We start from the raw sequence: 21,312 nt of genomic DNA on the forward strand, positions 1-21,312 counted from the left end.
TGGGAACAGCGGAAGTAAACAAAGAAAGGCGGAAGTATTGTTCACTTTCCTCGGGTGTGGCCGAGCTGAGTGTGTGAGCTGAGTGTGTGAGCTGCGGCAGCAACGATGCCTTCAGTTCAGTATCTGAGAGAGTTCATCAACGAGCGACTAACTGCTGCTGCTGAACAAATATTCTTGGAGTTTGAAAAAACGATCGTCCAGTACGAGGAAGAGATCGACCGTCAGCGCAGACTGCTGGATATCACCTGGAAACCCCAAATCAAGCTGCACAGGACAGGTGAGTGTGAATGAGCATGCGTGGACTGGCGGAGGATCTTCATCGTTAGCTAACAAAGGAAACGTGTCGCTGAGCACGTGGAAGCGCAAATGTTGCATTTTGAGAAAAAAAATATTTTGAGCAAAGAAAAGTTTAATTAATTTCTGCGTGCAGGAAATGAATTTCAGTGTTTGCTGTTATCCACATACACACAGTAACAGCGCCTCCGCTCAGATCTCTGGCTGTTACATCTCCAATCAGCTCCCTAGCTTACTGCATTCCGGAAACACGGTCCAGAATGAGGCTGGTCATCCGCATTCAGTAGTGATGTGGATACCAGTGATTTCCTTTCCGATACCAAGTAAAATTCAGGGCGGTATCGACGATACTGATCCGATACTCTTTACAAAAACTTATTTTATTTATTGTATCTCAAATTATAGCGTCATCATTATTACAGGACATCAGATTACTTGTTCTTATCACTTAATAATGCAGAGTGCATCATATGGAAATAAAAAAGTTGTGCTATTTGAACACGTTGCCTGCCTGCAGCACTAAAGGACTCCGTGAGAGACGTCTGTCTCGCCCCAGCAGCACCTGTCCCTGTCCTCCTCTTCAGTCTCAACATACGCGCGTCATATTCTGTGGTACGATTTACTCTGAGGTGTTTGACAAGGTTAGTGATGTTGCCACAACCAAACATGCCAACCCGGACAACAAAATTGAAACACCATATCCCAGAATTCATAGCGCGGCCCAGCCAATTCCAGTCTCCAACAACGGCGGCAGCTGCTTAGTTTTAATATCACTCTTATTTCTCTTTCTGGGTCGCAAAAAACTTTTAACAAGTTTTCAGGCCAGAATGTAGCTGTGTGAACTTGAAACATCTGAGCCGACACGTCGTCTTCAAAGCCCCGCGGTCTGTCGCTACTCGGGTCAAACATGATGTGTAAGTCACTTTGATAACTTAAACATGTTGTTGGGCTTTTTCAGTGTTTCATTTGTTCGTGAGTAAATCGGTTTGACTGAGATTAAAGTTATTGGATTAAATTAAACTTTATTAATCCCTCGGGAGGGTTCCTGCGCGGTTTCACACAGCTGATAAAACAGAAGAGTTTACGTCAGCGCCCGGTTATATTTAGACAGCAAGGAGCGGACGGCAGCGTCACTCCACCGAGGGCGCTCGTGGAGCACGTATGCCCGCAACACCTCACTTTTCTGCCACATGTATCCAAACCACGTCTCAGCTGTTTGTGGAGGTAAACTACGTCCACACGTGACTCCGACTACGCTCAGCCGTTGTTGTGAGTGCGCACGCGGCGAGACATTTACACAGCCGTATTTCACTCATGACTATGAAAGGCGGAAGTAGTTCCTTTGAATGTAGACAATCCGAATGTTATAGTTTCTTTCCACTGTGTTGCTGTTAATGATAAACTACAAATTTACCTTAAATTACTAAAATATCGATATTTTAATGTGAGAATCGATTCTAGAGCAGCGGACCGGTTTATGCCCGACCGGTCTTTAAGGTGTGGCGGATAAATACAACAAAATAAAACTAGTACCAGTACCGAAAAAAAGAAAATTTATTCATAACACACGTGAAAAGACCCAGGAAAACCAAGTTAACGATAAAAACGATAACAAAATAACGCTGAAAACCGATAAAAACCCTGAAAACTGTACATTTCACACCTGAGCCTCAACTCTCACGGCCCGGTACCAAACGACTCACGGACCAGTACCGGTCCGAGGCCCAGGGGTTGGGGACCCCTGTTCTAGAACATAAATGACTGGTATCGGAGGAATCGATATCTCAGGATCGATACGCACATCACCAGCATTCATAAGATCCGGTGTTAGAGGCGCTCAGCTGCATGGGCGAACACGTGATCCCACCCTGGCTTACATCACAGGGGGCAGATATCCCGCTTCCCCAGTTAACCTGCATCTCGTGATGATTCTCCCAGTAAGAGAGAATCCTCACCATGTATCCAGGAACAGGTTTCCTGTGGTTTGCTCGATCAAAGGCATTAATGAAACACATGAGGATAGATGAATATGTGACCCTATACAAACCGACTGTTTCAATACGCAGCACTGAGTCTGGATGGATGCTGTGAATCACAGGGTGCTAGGACAGGAGCTAGCCTTAGACTAGCATGCTTTAAATGTTCTTTACTGTCAGAGAACCTTTGAATGGTTTGATTTAACGATTCCAGCTGAGTGTGAGCTGCAGCTGAGCTTATATGAAAACTTGCATGTGCACTTAGAAAAGGCTTGAAATGCCTCAAACTTCATGCAGGCTCAGGTCTGTCTTGTCTTAGAAAAACTCAGTTTTCCAACAAAACCTGGTCACACAATCATGTTATGAGTCAGGTCAACAGTTTCCCACCTTTAGAATTATTATTATTTAAAATCATTCCATTAGTTATGTTTTTCTTTTATCCCTTTTGTTGCTCCAGAACTTAGACAGAACTGTGACATTAACCAGGAGAGGAGCTCCAGTGTGGAGCAGGAGGAACCAGAAGCTCCACAGATTAAAGAGGAACAGGAGGAACTGTGCAGCAGTCAGCAGGGAGAGCAGCTGGGACTGAAGGAGGAGCCTGAAGTTCATAATGATCCTGTGCAGTACGAGGAAGAGATGGAGCGTCAGCGCAGACTGCTGGATGTCACCTGGAAACTCCAAATCAATGGTAAATGGCCTGTATTTGTAGCGCTTTGCTTAGTGCCTAAGGGCCCCAAAGCGCTTTACGCTACATTCAGTCATCCACACACACAAAGCTGCACAGGACAGGTGAGCGTCCCTCTGAGGGAGCATCCTGATCACAGCTCTGTGGGACATGAAAGCTGCAGAGATGTTTCAGGAGGACAGAAGGTGGATGTGTGACTCCTCGACCAGTCGTCGCTGTTGTTACTAGTCGGTACCAGACGTAGTCGTTTAATCTGATCGTTACAGTTTTAATAACTGATGTCGTCCAAGTTTTGTGTCCTAATGTTCTGCAGCCATCTGCCACCAGGTGGCGCTTCGCTGTTGAGATCGCCTGATGTTTCTGTGAACAGAATGAGATCGCAGATACAGGCGGTGCAAATGGACAGGCTCCGCCTCCGCGGTCGGCGAGCAGTTCATTCATCCGTGGGCCGCTGCTCCTCCACAGTGAAAGGAGACGGCTAAGGCCGTCGGCTCCTGGGTGAGGCGTTCTGTCTGGGCGTCTCCTACCTGTAGGAGGCCCTGCAGTAGACACGCCGGAGAGGCGCCATCTCTCTGAGGCCTGGAGCGCCTCCACGTCTCCCCAGATACGCAGGAGGAGGCGGTGAAAGCGAGGTCCGAGCTGCCCTGCTGCCCCCGCCACCCGACTTCAGACGAACAGTAGAAAACGTCTGCGTGATTTATTGTTATTTCAGACGCAGCGGTGGAGTTTCCAAACAGCTCACGCTGCGCCGTGGGCCATCAGTTCAGTTTTCACAGCTTAGTCTGTCACAGTTTAATAAGACGTGTTTGTAGTGACATGCTGTCATGTTTAAGCGCAGTTGAGCGCCACGACTGATTCATGAACAGCGTGATGAATGCCTTCATGTTAGCGTTAACGTGTTCTCCGTGTCTGAGTGCTTCTTAGTTTTGGATTCGTCGCTTGGTCTCCTCGTTTCGCTGAATTCGTCACCAGGAAGGTTCCTGGTTTTAAGGGTTACAAAGGCACTGCGTACATCGCCATGGTAACTGATGGACTGTTGCATGGTAACTAAGAGAGCATTCAGGGTCACCTGATCCAGGACTAACTTTAAGCACTGTTCAAAGCTGATACTCAGGGCTGGATAATCTTAAAAGTCGAGGGTGTCTGTCTCCTGAGGGGCGTATTGGCAAGAATCCGGTGATCCAATATGTATCCTGATACAGGGTAGACGATACGCTGCGATACTAAAAGCCAGACGATGTTTGTGAAATTAAACTCGCAGTAAACAGTCCAAACTGTTAAATGATGACATGAAACATCTGAAACAAAAACACTCCAAGTTCAAAATGAACGGAGAAATTAACTTCGGCCTTATTAGAAGTCGTGTCAGCTAAAGAAACAAAAACTGCTTGACTGAAATATCAACTATTTCTTTAACATGAACACAGTAACCGTGTCACACTGAGGTCTATGATTGTAAAGTGCTTATCCAAACACTGCTCAGTGGAGCATCAACACAAAGCACTTTTCATGTGACCTTAACAGAAACAAATATGAATCAAAAATGAAACTGCTTGAAGAATCCAAGCAAACATTAACAATGTAAAGTGCTATTAAAGTCAAGTGCTAATAAAATAAAGTACAGCCCTGCAGTGTCCATCCGTGGAGCACTTTTAGTACAACCTGAAAAAGAGAATTTCCTCTTTTAAATAAAAGTGCTCATGAGACTCAACCAAAATATCAAACATCTCAGATCTGAGGTTTTACATGTTGCAGTGTTTTCTCAGTGATTTCCACATTTTTGTGCAGGAATACAAGCGGATCGACACGCTCTCAGGACACTTCTCTGTGCATTTACTGTCTGCTGCAGAGAGAAAGCTCCCTCTGGCCCTACCAACCGGCTGTTTCATCGCCTGCGTGTATGCACATGTCGGTGCTTTGGTTTGAAGCCGAACTGATTATCCAGGGAAGCGATGAACACACAATCTAGCACCGTCGATAAAATACTGTCCAGTGCAATCGGCCTGTAATTATCCACACAGCTCACTTTTGCAGCTTTGTCCTTGGCACAAGTAAAATACACATCATTGAGTCTGGTAGTATGTCACAAGCTTGGCATGAAGAGGAGCCATCATGGACAGGCCAATCATGGCATGCTCTCCTCTGACATCACCAGGGTGGCGTCCTTCATAGGCTTCAGCGCCCTGACAGCTTCTGCACATGTGATGTCAATTTATTTTTCGCTCTTCCTGACTTCTGCAGAAAGCAGAGCCGCACAGATGGCTGGTTGCTGTTCTAAAAATTGTTCTATCACATCATAGGAGCTGTTCCATCCCGTTCAATCCCATTCAGCCCCAGCGTCAGTTAGTAACGCTGCAATGTGCTCACCTGTGTGACTGTCATGCATGGCTCTGAGTACATGAGGCTGAAGGCTCCACTGGTCCGTTATGTGCTGTAACAGTCACGTACGATTCAGCGGCTCTCGAAGTCCAAGCGTCGCATGTCAGAGCAACTGTCTCTGCCGAGCTGAGGGAGTCCGGCACTGTCGCTTTGACTTTGGCAGAGCGATGTCCGTGATGTAACGGCGCTCCAGCGTTTTAATCACATTACGAAATCCTTTATTCTCCACAACACTCAGAGGGCGCATGTCTGTGCAAATAAGAACAAGTACTGACTGCCTTATTTTTGTTGCACGAGTTGAAGTTCCTGCTCCATGTTTGAAAAGTTAACTTCTTCAATTGTCCGTTGAGCGGGGTCGCCTCGTTTTAAAATTAGCATTTGACGCTGCGTCGCTATGGTGTCTACACACGTGTGTTCGTAAATCTGTTGTGTTACTGGAATATTTGACTCTGGCGGTGCAGATTTTACAGACTGCGTAGCTCTTGTCAAAGTCTTTACCGCCTTCTTTTGTCCTGAATCCAAAATAAGTCCACACATCAGCTTTGAAAGCCGCGGGCGCCGGCTGTATCCTCTGCTCTTCAGTCATCACCAGCGCTGGGTAAGGCACTTTAGTAACTTGGTTACATTACTAGTTATTTCTATCAAAAGTAACTCAGTTACTTCAAGTTACTTGTTACTTTCAAAGTAACTAGTTACTAGGGAAAGTAACTTTGGTTTTACTCAGAATTCTCTTGTTAACGTGCTGCTTCCCTAACTGGATACCCAGCCAGACTGCCAGTCTTCTAGCTCGCTTACATGTTAGCACTGTCCTGCCACACGTGCACTGTGCCACCTACCAACAGAAAGGAAAAAATCAAGTGCATATTCCCACGAGAAAAATCCCACGCCTGGACCGTGGTCGACTGCTGCCATGATTCTAGCCTACGTCACAGCGTCACGTGTGCTTTTCACATCCAACAGGAAAACTGCAGTCATGGTGCTTCAGAATTCAACATTCTTCATTTGTCCCGTGCACGGTTATACAGGTGCAACACGCAGTGAAACGTGACCTGATGCGCTCCTCGACTGTGCAAAGAAAAGACAGACACAGAACTTTATATACAGTGAATGAGTACATACAAGGAGGACATTATGTGCAGCAAGTGGGCGAGTTATGTACATTATATAAATAGAAATAAAATAATCTGGAAATTTACAGCTTGTGTACACTGCGTGAGGAGGGTGTTAAAGTGTCTTGTGCTGTAGCGAGGCCAGAAGGATCAGGATGATGTGGTAACGAGTCCTGTCTCAGTCACTTAAGGATGATGGGGGGGATTCAACACACGAATGGCCTGAGGATAAAAACTCCTCGTGAGCCTCTTGTTCGGATGGTGTGGAACCGTCTGCCTGATTTCAGAAGCTGGACCAGTTCGTTGCTGGGATGGGACGGGTCCAGCATCTCCTGACGACTATGACTTTTGATTGTACTCAGAACTCGGAAATTCTGCCCTCAGAGTAGGAAGATGTAGGAAACACCAGACTGCAGATGAGCTGCACACAGTGCTGGACTGGGACAAAAACTGGGCCCGGCGTTTTGACTGGAGACCAGCCGCCATTATAGGAAAAATCCCGAAGCCTTTGAATGAAACGCTGTGGTGACTGTGATGCACAGTCTTGTTGGTATATGTGTGATTTCTATACATTTTACGTCAGATAAAAACTTTGGTTGTAAGATTCAGATAATTATTTAATAACAGACATTTTAAATGAGAATAAGAAAGTATGTCTTTGTGCCCCCCTCTCCCTGTTAATGCCCTACCTGCCCCCCTGCACAGTTACCAGCTGTCAGCTGCTTAGAAAAGGATCCTGGTGTTATTTGTGTCTCAGAAACAGTTCATAACTTCCCGCTGGTTTCCTCTTTCTGGTGCAAAGTGGGCGATAAATAAACAAGAGAGAAAAGCCGATCAGCTGATCATTGATCAGTTTCATGATTGAAGTAATAACAGGAGAGGGAGGGGAGAGAAGAAGAAACAGCTGACAGTGTAAACACAGAATAACTCCAGCTTTGTGTCTTTTTCATTGTAGCTGAAGTCCGGGACAAACTGTTCCTTTTCAGCTCAACACGAAACGACGATTCTGTTTTTGTTTTTTTTGACACTGTAATTTTTATTGATAGTTTTGTCACAGTTTAAACATAGACATATTTTGCATTACAGGAGAAATAACCATGCAAGCACACAGTCAAAACAAAACAGAACTAAAGCGAACAGAAGGTGTGGGTGCCAATTCTAATCAACTACCGTATGCATGCCTGCCTTTGCTCAGCAGCATACATACTCCAACTTATATATGTACTTTTATACGGGCATGCATCAATAGATATACAGAGTTATAGACTTTAAATGTTTTGTTCGTTCAGTAACTTTCCTTGGTGCCATACAATGTCCACTTCTCCCACTTAGCAACGAAAATATCTTCCTTTAATCTGAGAATGTAAGTCATTTTTTCCATTGCATAGATTTCTCCAACAATATTTAACCAGTCTTGTGATGAAGGCGGAGCCAGTTTGTACCAGTTTCTTGTTATAGCTTTCTTTGCAGCTATCAATAGGATTTTTGTCAAAAACAAGTCGTCGTACAGAACATACTCTCTAATATTCCCAAGATATACAGTTTTAAAATTGTGTGGTAATTGATAGCCCAAGATATTGCCTATTACAAGACTCACGTTCTTCCAAAAATGATGCAGTTTCAGGCACTCCCAAAACACGTGCGTATGATGTGCTTCCATGTTACCACATCTTCTCCAGCATGGCAACCTGTCTTGAGTCTGTTTACTTTTGATTTTTGGTGTAATAAAGAATCGAGTAAGATGTTTCCACCCAAATTCTCTCCAGCATCTTGAGTTAGTCGTTGTGTTCTGGGTGTCACACATATCTAACCATTCCTCAGTTGAGATATCAGTTTTTATTTCCTGCTCCCATTTCTTTTTTATGTATTCAGTTGATGTTGCCGTGTTCTCTCTTAGATTTTTATATAGTACAGAAATCTCCTTGAATTGGAGGCCCCTGTATGATTTAATTATACAATTCAGGATGCCATAAGACTTACGCGAACTTCGTACTTCCTTTGAAAAGTAGTCTCTGAGTTGCAGGTACCGGTAAAAATCGGTTTTCTCTAGACTATACCGATCTTTTAAATCTTGGAAACTCATCAAATGGCCATCTTTCATTACTGTACAAATCGCTGTTATTCCTTTTTGTTCCCACTTCCTGAATCCTGAGTCGTGAGCACTTGGTATATCACCAACAACATAGGCAGCCCAGTTTAACATCTTAACCTCCCTTTCCAACTTACTTTGTTTAACTAGGCCAAACCATATCTCTAGAGTGTGGGATGTTATAGGATCAAGGAAATGCTGTAAGGTTTTCTTAAGTTGCTCATTTCCAAGAAAAGTCTGGACTGGGACATCCCGTACTTTTATTTCAATATCTTTCCATTTAGCATTAAAGTTCTGATCACACCACTTTATCGCCGGTCTGGTTTGGGCCGCATGGTAGTAATCTTTTAGATTAGGGAGTCCCACACCACCTTGCTTCCTAGATAGTTGTAATGTTGTGTATTTTATTCTAGGCCTTTTACCATTCCATACAAATCTAGAGATGAGCCTATCCCAGTCCTTGAATTTTTCCACTGGGATCTTAACTGGCAGAGATTGAAAAAGGTACAATAACCGTGGGAGGACACTAATTTTTATTGTTGTGATTCTTGCACTAAAGTCTAGTGTAAGAGTTGACCATCGGTTTAGATCGTGTTTAATCTGAGTGGTCAGCCTATCATAATTTGTTTTAAAAAGGTCACTCAATTGTTTAGTCACGGTTACACCCAAGTATGTCATTTGTTTTGCAGTCCAGTTCAGCCTAAACTTATTTTTAACCTCTTCAGATGGAAAATAGTTGAAAGCCAGTATCTGAGTTTTGGTCACATTAATTTTGTACCCCGAATGTTCAGCAAAGATATTAATTACATTAAACATTGGAATTAAAGTTTGGTTTGGATTTTCTAGGTAGAGTATGATATCATCTGCAAATAAGCTGATGATGTGGTCTTCCCCTTTAATACTTATTCCTCTCACCTCCTCACTTTGTCGGATGGCCTGTGCCAGGGGTTCAATATATAGAGTAAAGAGAAGAGGTGAGAGGCAACAACCCTGACGGGTACCCCTCTCGAGAGAGATTTGCTCCGTTAGGCTGCCATTGATTCTAATTCGAGCCGTAGGAGATTGGTAAATAGATTTGATACACATCACAGCACCGTCATTAAAACCAAACCTTTCAAGCACGGCATATAGGAAGTTCCAATCTACACTGTCGAAAGCCTTCTCTGCATCCAGGCTTACTAGGGCCGCACTGCCCTTTTTTGTTTGTATTGAATTAACTATCTGGAGGGTCCTTCTTATACTATCTTGAGTTCTACGTCCTGAGATAAAGCCAGTTTGGTCTTCATTAATTAAGTCTGTCATAATTGCTCCATATCGCTTAGCGATTATAGATGTGTATATTTTGTAGTCCACATTAAGAACCGATATGGGTCTGTAGTTGTTACAATATTCGGTGTCTTTTCCCTCTTTAGGGATTACTGAGATAATCGCCTCTCTCCATGAGGGAGGGGTTACACCCTCCGCAAGGGTATGATTGAATGATGATTGAAGCATTGGTATCAACTCCTCCTTAAAGTTCTTGTACCACTCTGAGGGAAACCCATCGGCCCCCGGTGATTTATTAGCTTTAAGTCTTGAAATTGCTCTAGATATTTCTTCATGACTGATGGGGGCAGTCAGTTTGCTGTTTTGCTGCGTACCAATACGTGGTAAGTCTAAGGAGTTAAGAAAAGCAGTTTTCTCGTCTTTATTTGAGGAACATGGTTGTTTATACAAGTTTTCGTAATATTTCTTAAATGTTTCTTCTATTGCTTCCTGGGTATACTGCAAGTTATTTGTAGATAGGTCTCTAATCTTGTGAATCGTATTAACAGCTTGCTGCTGTCTAAGACGCCGTGCTATCAGTCTAGCTTCCTTTGGGTCGTTCTCATAATAATCCTGTTTCAAAAATCTAAGTTTTTTTTCCACTTCTTCAGTCAATATATTGTCAATTTCCTTTTTTAGTGTTTTAATTCTGTCTTGGAGCTGAACATTCCGAGTTGTTCGGTATAATATTTCTGTGTTTTTCAATTCCTCCACCTGGCTTAGGTACAGGGCCTTCCTCATTTGGTGTTGTTTTGAAGTTATAGCAATAAGCTTCCCTCTGAGCACAGCTTTGAATGCATCCTAAAACACAGTTGGGCTAATTTCTTCAGTGGAGTTTTCCTCTATGTATTGCTTTATATCTTTCTTGATTTGGTCTTTCGTTTCTTTATTATTCAGACAGCTCAGATTTAACCTCCAACAGGTATTTCTACGCCTACTATTTAGATTTAGCTTTAAATGAATGGCACAGTGATCAGCAATATCTGCCACTCCAATTGTGCATTCAGTTACTCTGTGTAGATCCCATCTGTTCATTAAGACATAGTCAATTCTTGAGTAAGTGTTGTGAGTCTTTGAGTAGTGTGTATACTCCTTATCCAGTGGGTGGTGTTCCCTCCATACATCTACCATTCCCTGCTCCTTCATAAATGTATTAACCATTCTCGCCAGGCTGTTTTTGCTTCTATTTGTGCTTGTTGTATCAATTCTATGGTCGAATACCACATTAAAGTCTCCTGCACACAGCACAGTCCCTTCAGATTCTGACATGACTGTAGTAAGTAGAGTCTTCACATTTTGTTGGTTGCTCTCAGGGGGAATATAGAGATTGATTAGTGTCACCGCCTCCCCTTCTAGTTTACCTCTTACAATAATGTATCTCCCCTCACTGTCCCGAATTTCTTTAGAACATTCAAAATTAACTGAATTTTTAATAAGTATTGCTACCCCCCTTTTACGACTTTTCTTGCAAGTACTATAGTAAGAATTTCTGTACCCAAATTTCTTCAATTTATCATGCTCTTCCTGCGACAGATGTTTCCTGTAGATATATTACATTGGCATTAAGCTTTCTCATTTTGAGTATCACTTTGCTTCTTCTAATTGGGTTATTCATCCCATTGACATTCATTGACACCAGCGTTATATTCCTCATCTTTTCACTGTTAAGTTTTGCTTTATTTTTGGCTTATCACTATCATAGCCTCCCACACTAACTCTAAGAACTTGGAACAAGATAACAAGAAACTGAAAATACGTATTTCTTACCCACAGCGTCCCTGTGGTTCGTGGGGTATATCCCTTTCAGATTAGGGGCCCCCGTGAGATCCAACATAGGTTCCTTAAGAAAAAAGAAAAGGAAAAAAAAAGAAAACCTACCACTTTCCGGTCTACCTTGCCTTGAAAAGTAACAGAGTAATGAACCTTTAGTTTCAGAGTTCTACTGTTCAGTCATTTCCACCGGATTCAAATGTTTGTATCCTCACTTATAAGTTCTCGGTGTTAGATCGCTGCCATCCCAATGCATTTTGCAGTCGCTCCTCCAGCATCGTGCTTTCCCCGCTCCGCTGCGGCACCTCCACCTGTATTCCTCTCCTCCTTAGCTCCTCCGCCGCCGCCCGGCCACTGTCATATGTCCTGGCGCCGCTCTCCCAGTGGATCCTGATTCTGGTCAGAGGCGTCTGGAAGCGAATTCCTCTCTCTTTTAAGGCTTTCTTAATTCCAGCGTATTCCTTCCTCTTTTGAACCACGTCGGCAGCGTAGTCATGATCAAAGAAAAGCTGCTTATCCTGATGTACAACCTTTTTCTTCCACGCTGCCTTCAGCACCATCTCCTTGGTTGAGAACTGAAGGAAATTAACCACCACCGATCGCGGAGGTTTTTCTGGTCCGGGTTTTGGCACCAGAGCTCTGTGCGCCCGCTGAATATTTAGAGCAGAATCCGGCGGGAGCGAAAGCTCAGCTCTCAACAAGTCCTCCACACACTGCAGTACAGAGTTTCCTTCAGAGCCCTCTTTTAGGCCAAAAATGCGAATGTTGTTCCGTCGGCTACGGCCTTCCAAGTCAGCCAGTTTCATCTGAATATTCCGTTGTTGCTGAAGCGACTGGATTAGAGCGTCTTTTGCGGCCAAATTCCACCTTTCCATCTCTTCCAGTCTTTTCTCAGCTTCTTCGAGTCTGGTCTCATGGCTAGCTAGCTCGTTCGCAGTTTCTGCCAGCTTTGTATTAATGTCTTTCTTGAAGCTGTCGAATTCGTCCTTCATTTCTTGTGTGATGTCTTTCTTAAACGTGGCAAACTCGGTTTTAAACTCTGCTTTAAGTGAGTGAATTTCCTTAATGATGTCCTGGAAGTCTGCGTGAGGGTGGCTAGCTACATCTCCTTCCATCTGCTCGCCTTGCACGCTGTTCTCGGACATGTCTGCGTTGCCTCCTCTTGCCAGCTCCACTTGTTTCACAAAATCCTTAATGTTTCCTTGTCTTTTTGACCTTCTTCCACCTTCCATGGCATTTATTACACGGTTTAGCGGTGGAAATATTCGAATTCTGGTTCTCTTTCGAGTTTTGACCGGGAGCTGCAGGTTTATGCTGCCATCTTCCTTACGTCCCCCTAGTGGTCCCTCCGACGATTCTGTTTTTACGGGACTGTTGGCAACTCTACTAACGAACCTTATGAACAAAATAAAGTTCACTATCAGTAACATCATAGCACCCACCCAGCTGTATAGAAACTCCGTCATGCTAGCTAGTAGCAGTACGAGCTATTGTAACTGACTGTAAAAATTCAGCACAACGAAAATAAACTCCACCTAAACTTGGTTTATATCTGACCCGGATACACTGCAGGTCACAACTTCTTACCTGAAGTTCAGTTTAGAGCTGCCACGATTAATCGACTATTAAATCGTCGACGACTGATTTCCTGTTTTGGCTTCCTGTTAAATCCAGAATTGAATTCAAAATCCTGCTCCTCACATACAAGGTCTTAAATAATCAGGCCCCATCTTATCTTAATGACCTTGTAGTACCATATCACCCTATTAGAGCACTTCGCTCTCGCTCTGCAGGCCTACTTGTTGTTCCTAGAGTATTTAAAAGTAGAATGGGAGGCAGAGCCTTCAGTTTTCAGGCCCCTCTTCTGTGGAACCAGCTTCCAGTTTGGATTCAGGAGACAGACACTATCTCTACTTTCAAGATTAGGCTTCAAACTTTCCTTTTTGCTAAAGCATATAGTTAGGGCTGGACCAGGTGACCCTGAATCCTCCCTTAGTTATGCTGCAATAGACGTAGGCTGCCGGGGGATTCCCATGATGCATTGAGTTTTTCCTTTCCAGTCACCTTTCTCACTCACTATGTGTTAACAGACCTCTCTGCACTGAATCATATCTGTTATTAACCTCTGTCTCTCTTCCACAGCATGTCTTTATCCTGTCTTCCTTCTCTCACCCCAACCGGTCGCAGCAGATGGCCCCGCCCCTCCCTGAGCCTGGTTATGCTGGAGGTTTCTTCCTGTTAAAAGGGAGTTTTTCCTTCCCACTGTCGCCAAAGTGCTTGCTCATAGGGGGTCATATGATTGTTGGGTTTTTTTCTCTGTATCTATGAAGCGCCTTGAGGCGACTTATGTTGTGATTTGGCGCTATATAAATAAAATTGAATTGAATTGATTTAATAGTCGACGCGTCGTTTGAAGCTTTGTAAGATCATAAAAGACGCAGGAATAAGTAGCAGGATTTAAGAGTGTAATAACGGACTGAAACAGAAGATGGCAGCACTGCATGTACAAGGATGCCAGCTGCCGTTAAACCCCGAAGAAGAAGAAGCTGTGTCCCAGAATTCATAGCGCAGCCCAGCTCAGTTTCCAACAATGGCGGCAGCTAGTTAGTTTTAATATTACTCTTATTATTCTTTCTGGGTCACAAAATAAACGTTTAACATATTTTCAGGCGAGAATGTAGCTGTGTAAACCTCAAATATCTGCTCAGTTTATCAAGACACCGCATATTTTCAAAAGCGCTCCGACGTTTTCTGAGACGTCTGTTACCCACTAGCTCGATAGCGAGCCGGGGGCTAGGTCACTAGAGCCGTGAGAACACCGGACTCCCTGCAGATCGTTTTCAGACCCACCGCTGTCTTTCACTACTCAGGTTAAACATGATATATGAGTCACTTAGATAACTTAAACATGTTGTTTGGCTTTTTTCAGTATTTTATTTGTTCCTGAGTAAATCGGTTTGGCTGAGATTAAAGTTTTTACACAGCTGAATAAACGTCAAACAGACAGCTGATTATCAGAAGTGTGAGATGCTGGAGAATATACTCCGGTGTCCTGTTATATTTTAGATAGCAAGGAGTTTATTAAACTTCACCGAAACAATCTGCAAATTTCATTAAAATTTAATAAACTATCATCTTGTCTTTATTTTTAGTTAGCACCTTAAACACTTAAAGCTGTAAGCTAATGATAGTTCTATAAGAGCAGATGCTGCTGGTGCAGTAAGCTGTACGTTGGATGATCATCTGATTAGTCGACTATCACAATAATCGTTTGTGGCAGCCCTAGTTCAGTTCACTGCCTCGGGTCTCCCCTTCCCTCATCCACCTGCTGACTCTGTGGAAGCTCCGTCATAGCCACCACCAAACAACTGAGTTACTTTTACACATCTGCCAGCAGATGCTGGCAGATGTGAAAGGTGGTGGATTGGCCAGATGGCCAATCCACCACCTTTCACTTTTTTTTCACCTTTATACTGTTACGGGGGAAAAAGGAAAAAAAACCATCGGCCCACCGAGTCCAGCTATGTCTGCATATGTGTTTAGTAGTAATTTCTTTTTTTAGAGGGCTAGAAAAACAACCGTTTTCAAGGGCGTTGCCATATTGGAATCCCGAGTTCTCTGATGAGGCTAACCAGAACGCCATTTACTCGAGTGTGACATTATTCCCAGGTCTGTGTTCCAATTTAAGCCGAACGCAACACACAAAGTAACGAGTAACGAGCCTATCGAAATCCCAGTAACGATTAACGCGATCGTGATTTTGGCATAATAACCAGTTACCGTGCTCATTACCACAATAATAACTTAGTTACTGTAACGCGTTACTTAATAACGTGTTAGTCCCTAAACTGGTCATCAGTTAGCACAACTGGCCACACATCCACTGTTCTACTTTGGTTTTGGCAAACTAGACGCTTCTACAGTTATCGCGACACCTCGTTTTTCCGTCTACGTAAAGGCGGTAAAACTGCAAACTAGTGGCTGGAGTTTTAATTGCAACATACAAAAGAAATACACAGTAAATGCATGTAATTTTTTCAATTAAAAAAAAAAAAGATAACACTGATTTTGAATATCGATTCAGTATTATTACACGAAATATCACGATATTTCAATGTATCGATATTTTCTTACATCCCTATGTCTCCTGAATCCTCTTTGTCCTTCCAGACCTCGGACAGCAGCACATCTGTAAGGAGGAGGAGGAGGAGGTTCTCCCTGAGCAGCAGCTCTGGAACCAGGAGAGGAGCTCCAGTGTGGAGCAGGAGGAACCAGAACCTCCACAGATTAAAGAGGAAGAGGAGGAACTGTGCAGCAGTCAGGAGGGAGAGCAGCTGGGACTGAAGGAGGAGCCTGGTACCTTCATGGTGACTGCTGCTGAGGAAGGAGAGCACAGTGAACCAGGAGGAGACGGGGAGCAGCTCCTCTGTGATGACTCTCCTCAAAGTGAAAGCACAGATGAAGAATCCAGCAAGTGTGAAGAGTCAGGGTTAAGTGAAACTGAGGAGCCGGTTCCAAAGAGACAAAAGAGAGACAGAAGTCGTGGTGTTGTAGAGAGCGCGCCTGTCTCAGAGAGTCCATGTAATGCTGCCACAGGTCGAAAGTCTGATGTTTCTAAGAATCAATCCCGGGGGAAAAAACACCATACCAATGTGAATTCACTTGTTTGCAAAATATGTGGGGGGAAATTTAGTAGAACCTATTTGGCTGTCCACATGAGACTTCACACAGGTGAGAAACCATATTCTTGTCATACATGTGGGAAACGTTTTAATCAAAGCAGTACTTTGCGTAGCCATGTGAGAACCCACACAGGTGAGAGACCTTATTCCTGCGATACATGTGGGAAAAGTTTCGGTCAGAGTGCTGCATTGTATATCCATAAGGCAGTTCACTCAGAAAGACTGTTTTCCTGTGATATATGTGGAAAAAGTTTCAGTCATAAAAACTATTTGCCCATCCACATGACCACTCACACCGATGAGAAGCCGTATGTTTGTGAAATATGTGGGAAAACGTTTGGTCACAGCTCTGTTTTTTACAGTCACAGGAAAATACACCAAAGTAGGGAATCGGTTTCTTGTGAAATATGCGGGAAAACATACTCAGAAAAAAGCGCTGTTAAACGCCACATGAGAACTCACACAGGGGAGAAACCGCATTCCTGTGAAATATGTGGGGCAAAATTCCGTGAATTGAAGAGTTTGAAAAGGCACAAGGAAAAGCACACGGGCGAAGGGCCGTATTCCTGTGACAAATGTGGGACGAGGTTCAAACGAGGCAATCACCTTTTCCTCCACATGGAAACGAAAATATGTGAGAAGCAGAGTTCCTCTGAAACAGGAGAAGAGTTTCAAAGAAATCATTCATCCACATGAGATGAATGATTTCTTTGGCAAGTTGTAGTAGAAATACCCGTGAACCGAAGCTTGAGGAACAAGCGTGTCATTTTTATGAGATTGGAGAAAAAACCCATAAATATGAGCACCAAACATTTTTTACTCTGGAGCTGTGATTCTGGTTTTATAATTTTTTTTAAATTGAAAGTGAGCTCGTGAGGATGGGCAGGGGGAGGTGCTCTTCTTTCCCAGGTTCACAAATCGCATTGTTGTTATTTTGTCATTTTTTGTTCAAATGTGTGAACTTGATTGAAAAATATGTTGGCGTAGTGTTTGTTTGATGTCGTGTTCCTGTTTGTGGTTTTATTGACACGCTGAAGCTGAAAAGCAGTTTTCGTTTGTTCTCATGCGTTTGTATTTTGTGATTTCATCAGCCTTCAGAGGTGATCCTAACAAACTGCCCCGGTGTAACCTGATGTCGTAGAACGTGCAGTGTAAATAAAGTTTGTTTCTCTCAGTTGCTGCCTGCTGTGGATTTATGATCCTTTGAAACAGCCTCCTCATAAAGCCTGTTTGAATGTGGAGACTGTGCAGTCAGAATGAAGCTTGCGGGAGGTTTTAATCTGAGTGTGGAGGAGGATGTGCTCTGACAGTAGGGATGGGTACCGGTGTCTGGTGCCACGATGGCACTGGTTCTGACATAAACGGTAGTAACCAGACGGAAAAGCAGCGCACATTTTGGTGCTTTATTTCGGTCCTTTTTTTTCCTGAGCTGTGATACACTTCTAGCCAATCATTTTACGTTTCCCAGGATAGTAGGCGGGGCCAGGTACGTACGTTCAGTTAGAGCAGGGCTACAGATTAAAAATGTCCAAGGCGAAGCGGTCAAAAGTCTGGTTGTACTTCACAGCAAAATATGCAAACTCAGCAGCAACAAGTGCTTTAAGCTGATACTGTGATACTGTCAAAGGAGGTAACACCAAGAATCTGATGAAACACCTGGCGACGCATAGCGTTTTTTTTTTAAAAGCCAAGAAATGCGCCGTATTTGATAGCTTGCTGCGAGACCTCACACTGTGCACGTTGGGTGGGTTGCCAGTTATCGGACCCGGAGCAACATCCCCCAAAAACCCGAAGAGTAGAGTCCTGGCCCCTAGCCCTGCCAGTGTAGCAGAAATGATGAGGATGATGATGCAGCAGCAGCCGTTCTTCTCTGCGTGAGTAGCTTAATGTTGTTCCTGTGTAATTTACGTTGAGTAGGCTAACCACGTTATTACATTAATGCATGTAAGGTGAACTAGCAAACATCATCATAGCTACATGCGGCTGTCTTCTTGTTTGATGGCAGATGCTCCCTTCACCCTGGCCAAAAAGGCTAAAACGACCAAAGAAAAAGTGGAAAACAGTTAAACATGAGAGGTTTTTGGACAAAGTCTGTGTTTTTTCCATTGTGTAAGCACTGCTTCCAGCCAAGAGTGATGCCATATATGCCCCATAGCTGCAGAAAAGGCTAACATTGTTATCTTTTTACAAAAAACCAGCTGAACATGAGAGGTTTTTGGACAAAGTTTGTGTTCTCCATTCTTTAAGCACCGGTTTGAGCACCGTTTAAGCACCGGCACAGTTTCAAAAGTACCGATTTGGCACCGGTATCGGATAAAACCTAAACGATACCCATCCCTATCTGACAGTGCTGCAGTCACGAGCCTGTGCTTTTGAAACAGGTGCATTTAAAGAGGAGTGAGGAAGCTCATGGGAAACAAAGGCTTCTGCAGGTGGAAGCCACTGAAAAGTTTCTCACTAGTGTTGTTTTGTTAGGGTCGGTGTCACCACTTGTCGCGTGAGGTCATACCTGGATTCCACAGAGGTCGCACAGCCGACTCCTCCAGGTGTCGCATCGATATGAGTCAGTGGCAGAAAGTTTGCTTTGTCTTGCACTCTCAGGAGCACGGAGGAGGTTCCAGGAGAGCTGGACAGGGTCTTAGACGCCCTTTGACCATTATGAGGACCAACGTCTGCTGCTGTGTGCCACGATGCAAGATGAACACTGAGAGCTACGGTGTGACCTCGAGCGGGCTGTCGGTGTGACTGTGACCAAACCATCGGAAACAGGTTTAGTCACAAAGGTTTCAGGGGACCAGGCTTCAGACGAAGTAACAGAGTCTGGAGGGGAGACTGAGCCGGCACCGACATCAGGAAGACATTAAAATTAAAGGTGAGCCATTATTTTCTGCCCGGCTTCAAGAAGCTTCTGCTTTTCAAAGGTTCTAGAAAAATATCGTCTTTGTAAAACATTTTTAACTGACACCACTAAAAAGCATTAACTAGCTCGTTAACAGTGATGGGAATAACAGCGTTATTGAACTAATTACTATTCCTATTGTTACAACGCCGTTACAGGTACTAACAAGAATATGTGGTGCGGTCGTGCTACTATTTTTGAACAAACTGTGTTCAGCTTACTGCACCTTATATCAGCTGCAGGAAGTAGCTGTAAGTAATCTGGGCTGTCGCGCTCCCGCGGACGGTGATCACGATCACTGTCTAGCACAGGGGTGGGCAATCTCAGTCCACGAGGGCCGGTGTTCTGCAGGTTTTAGATGTGTCCTCGAACCAACACAGCTGATTTAAATGGCTGAATTAGCTCCTCAACATGTCCTGAAGTTCTCCAGGCCTGGTAACGAACTAATCATGTGATTCAGGTGTGTTGACCCTAGCACAACAGCAGTGCTGCTGTTTGACTGGTGCTGGTGGGGGGGGGAGAGATGCTGTGCTCGCTGGCAGCTGAACAAAACTCATCTGCTGTAAATGTAATCGCACTGCATCTGTTTACAGCAAGTCTGCTCACGTGCAGTGAAGCTGTGTGTGTGTGTTACGAGGCGTGCTGTCAGCAGTGGCGGCGTGCAGCCCTCATTATTCTGTCGACACGCCTTGTACGGTAACCCAGCCTGTGTGAGTGTATGCGTGGCTCAGCGCCAAGCGTAAGGCGCCACTTTACGAGCAGGATGATCTCACCTCGACCCTCCTCTGAACACAGCGTGCATTCAGCAGCGTGTGCAGCTGTGAATGGAGGGCTTGTCTCAGAGACGCTGGGGTGGTGGCAGCAGATGCGCGCTTGTTATACTGGAGCTGTGACTTAATTCTGGAGGTCGTCTCCAGCTTTACCGCCAGCTGCGAGCCAGCCGACGGCAGCGTGGACTGTTGACGAGCTGCTCAGCTAACAAGACGCAACATGTGAGCGGAGCGGCGCGGTTGTACTGGAAGATTTTCCCTCTGATTGTGTTTCTCAGAGGTTTTGTGCACAGCAGAGATGTGATCGCGCTGTGTTTGACACCACAGATTTACAGAAGACTTTTTCTTTCTATCCTCATGCTGAGTCTCCACTGCAGCAGCTTAATAACAGAACAGAATAAATGCAAAGCTGAGCGTAGCTCTGCAGGGCTCACAGATCAGTCTGCACAGTCCAGTCCTTGTACCCAACCTCTGACCTATGAACCATTCAAGCTTACCAAGCGTTTCGAACTCTGAACCGGTGTGGAGCAAAGAACCCATTTTAAATGTCGTTACCAGCAGCCTGTCACACAAGGACGCAGTTTGACATCAAATAGAATTAATGTACCAACAGGATGTTGCCCAGAGAGCACCGGTCAGAGTGGCGTGCGGCGCATCCTTTAGAGCTGCGGAAAGCCGCTGAAAACTGAAGCAGAGGAACAGGATCTGAAAGACCCGACACAGGAGCCGAGAGACCATCTAGACCTTCAGCGGATCATTTGCTGAAGCCTCATCAGAGATGTGAAAGGGTGAGGCTGTCAGGAAGCCATTCTTGGAGGATGAGGTCTAAAAACCACAGAAGAGCTGAAGGTCAGAGGAACAGGTCTGATGGAGCGATGGATCCACATCCTGGTCAGTGTGTACGAGGAGGTCAGGAGGAGGAGTCTGCAGCCATGCTCTGTCTTGGTTTCAGCTGCAGGTCAGTCGGTGGTGTTTGAGCCACCATGCAGGAACATCTGGAAACATCAGCTTCATGTTTCAGCATGACAGCGATCCAAACAAACTGCCAGTGCATTACAACCTGCATAGAAACACACAGGGGAACTCTGCCAGCATGGCTGGAGCAGAGTGGGATCATCCTGATGGGAAGCCCTCCAGGAAGCCTGGAGAACTGCTCCTGCAGATCCTCGCAGAGCTGACGGAGAGCTGACGCTGCTCACAGCAACTGTACAAACTCTGCTTTTGGCCTTTCCTCCTGAATTCACATGCATGTCTGCACATGTTTCCACTGTCTGAGTGAGCGTTTGAGTAGGAGCTGGTGTTTATAGGAAGCAGTCAGAGAAGGCTTGTTGGAGCGACAGAGGTGGAAGTGTCA

The 21,312-nt window shown here is 44.5% G+C and overlaps 1 protein-coding gene across 1 annotated transcript; it reads left to right on the forward strand.

Moving 5' to 3' along the window:
* Window positions 1-17,463, forward strand: LOC147307530 (uncharacterized). The gene is made up of 3 exons (XM_086271767.1): window positions 1-277; window positions 2,728-2,958; window positions 15,778-17,463. Exons 1-3 carry the CDS (start codon window positions 106-108, stop codon window positions 16,983-16,985), a joined length of 1,611 nt encoding a protein of 536 aa, XP_086127893.1. The 5' UTR covers window positions 1-105; the 3' UTR covers window positions 16,986-17,463.
* Window positions 17,464-21,312: the final 3,849 nt, after the last annotated feature.

The sequence above is a fragment of the Aulonocara sp. 'chitande type north' Nkhata Bay genome, linkage group LG18, assembly GCF_057382095.1.
Source record: "Aulonocara sp. 'chitande type north' Nkhata Bay isolate Kocher_YH1m ecotype deep benthic linkage group LG18, A_spYH_male_GT1.1, whole genome shotgun sequence".
Lineage (NCBI taxonomy): Eukaryota > Metazoa > Chordata > Actinopteri > Cichliformes > Cichlidae > Aulonocara > Aulonocara sp. 'chitande type north' Nkhata Bay.

Coding starts and splice junctions, on each gene's coding strand:
- LOC147307530 (XM_086271767.1), top strand. CDS start 106: ATGCCTTCAGTTCAGTATCTGAGAGAGTTCATCAACGAGCGACTAACT. Junction 278..2,727: donor AATCAAGCTGCACAGGACAG/GTGAGTGTGAAT, acceptor TTGTTGCTCCAG/AACTTAGACAGAACTGTGAC. Junction 2,959..15,777: donor CTGGAAACTCCAAATCAATG/GTAAATGGCCTG, acceptor TTGTCCTTCCAG/ACCTCGGACAGCAGCACATC.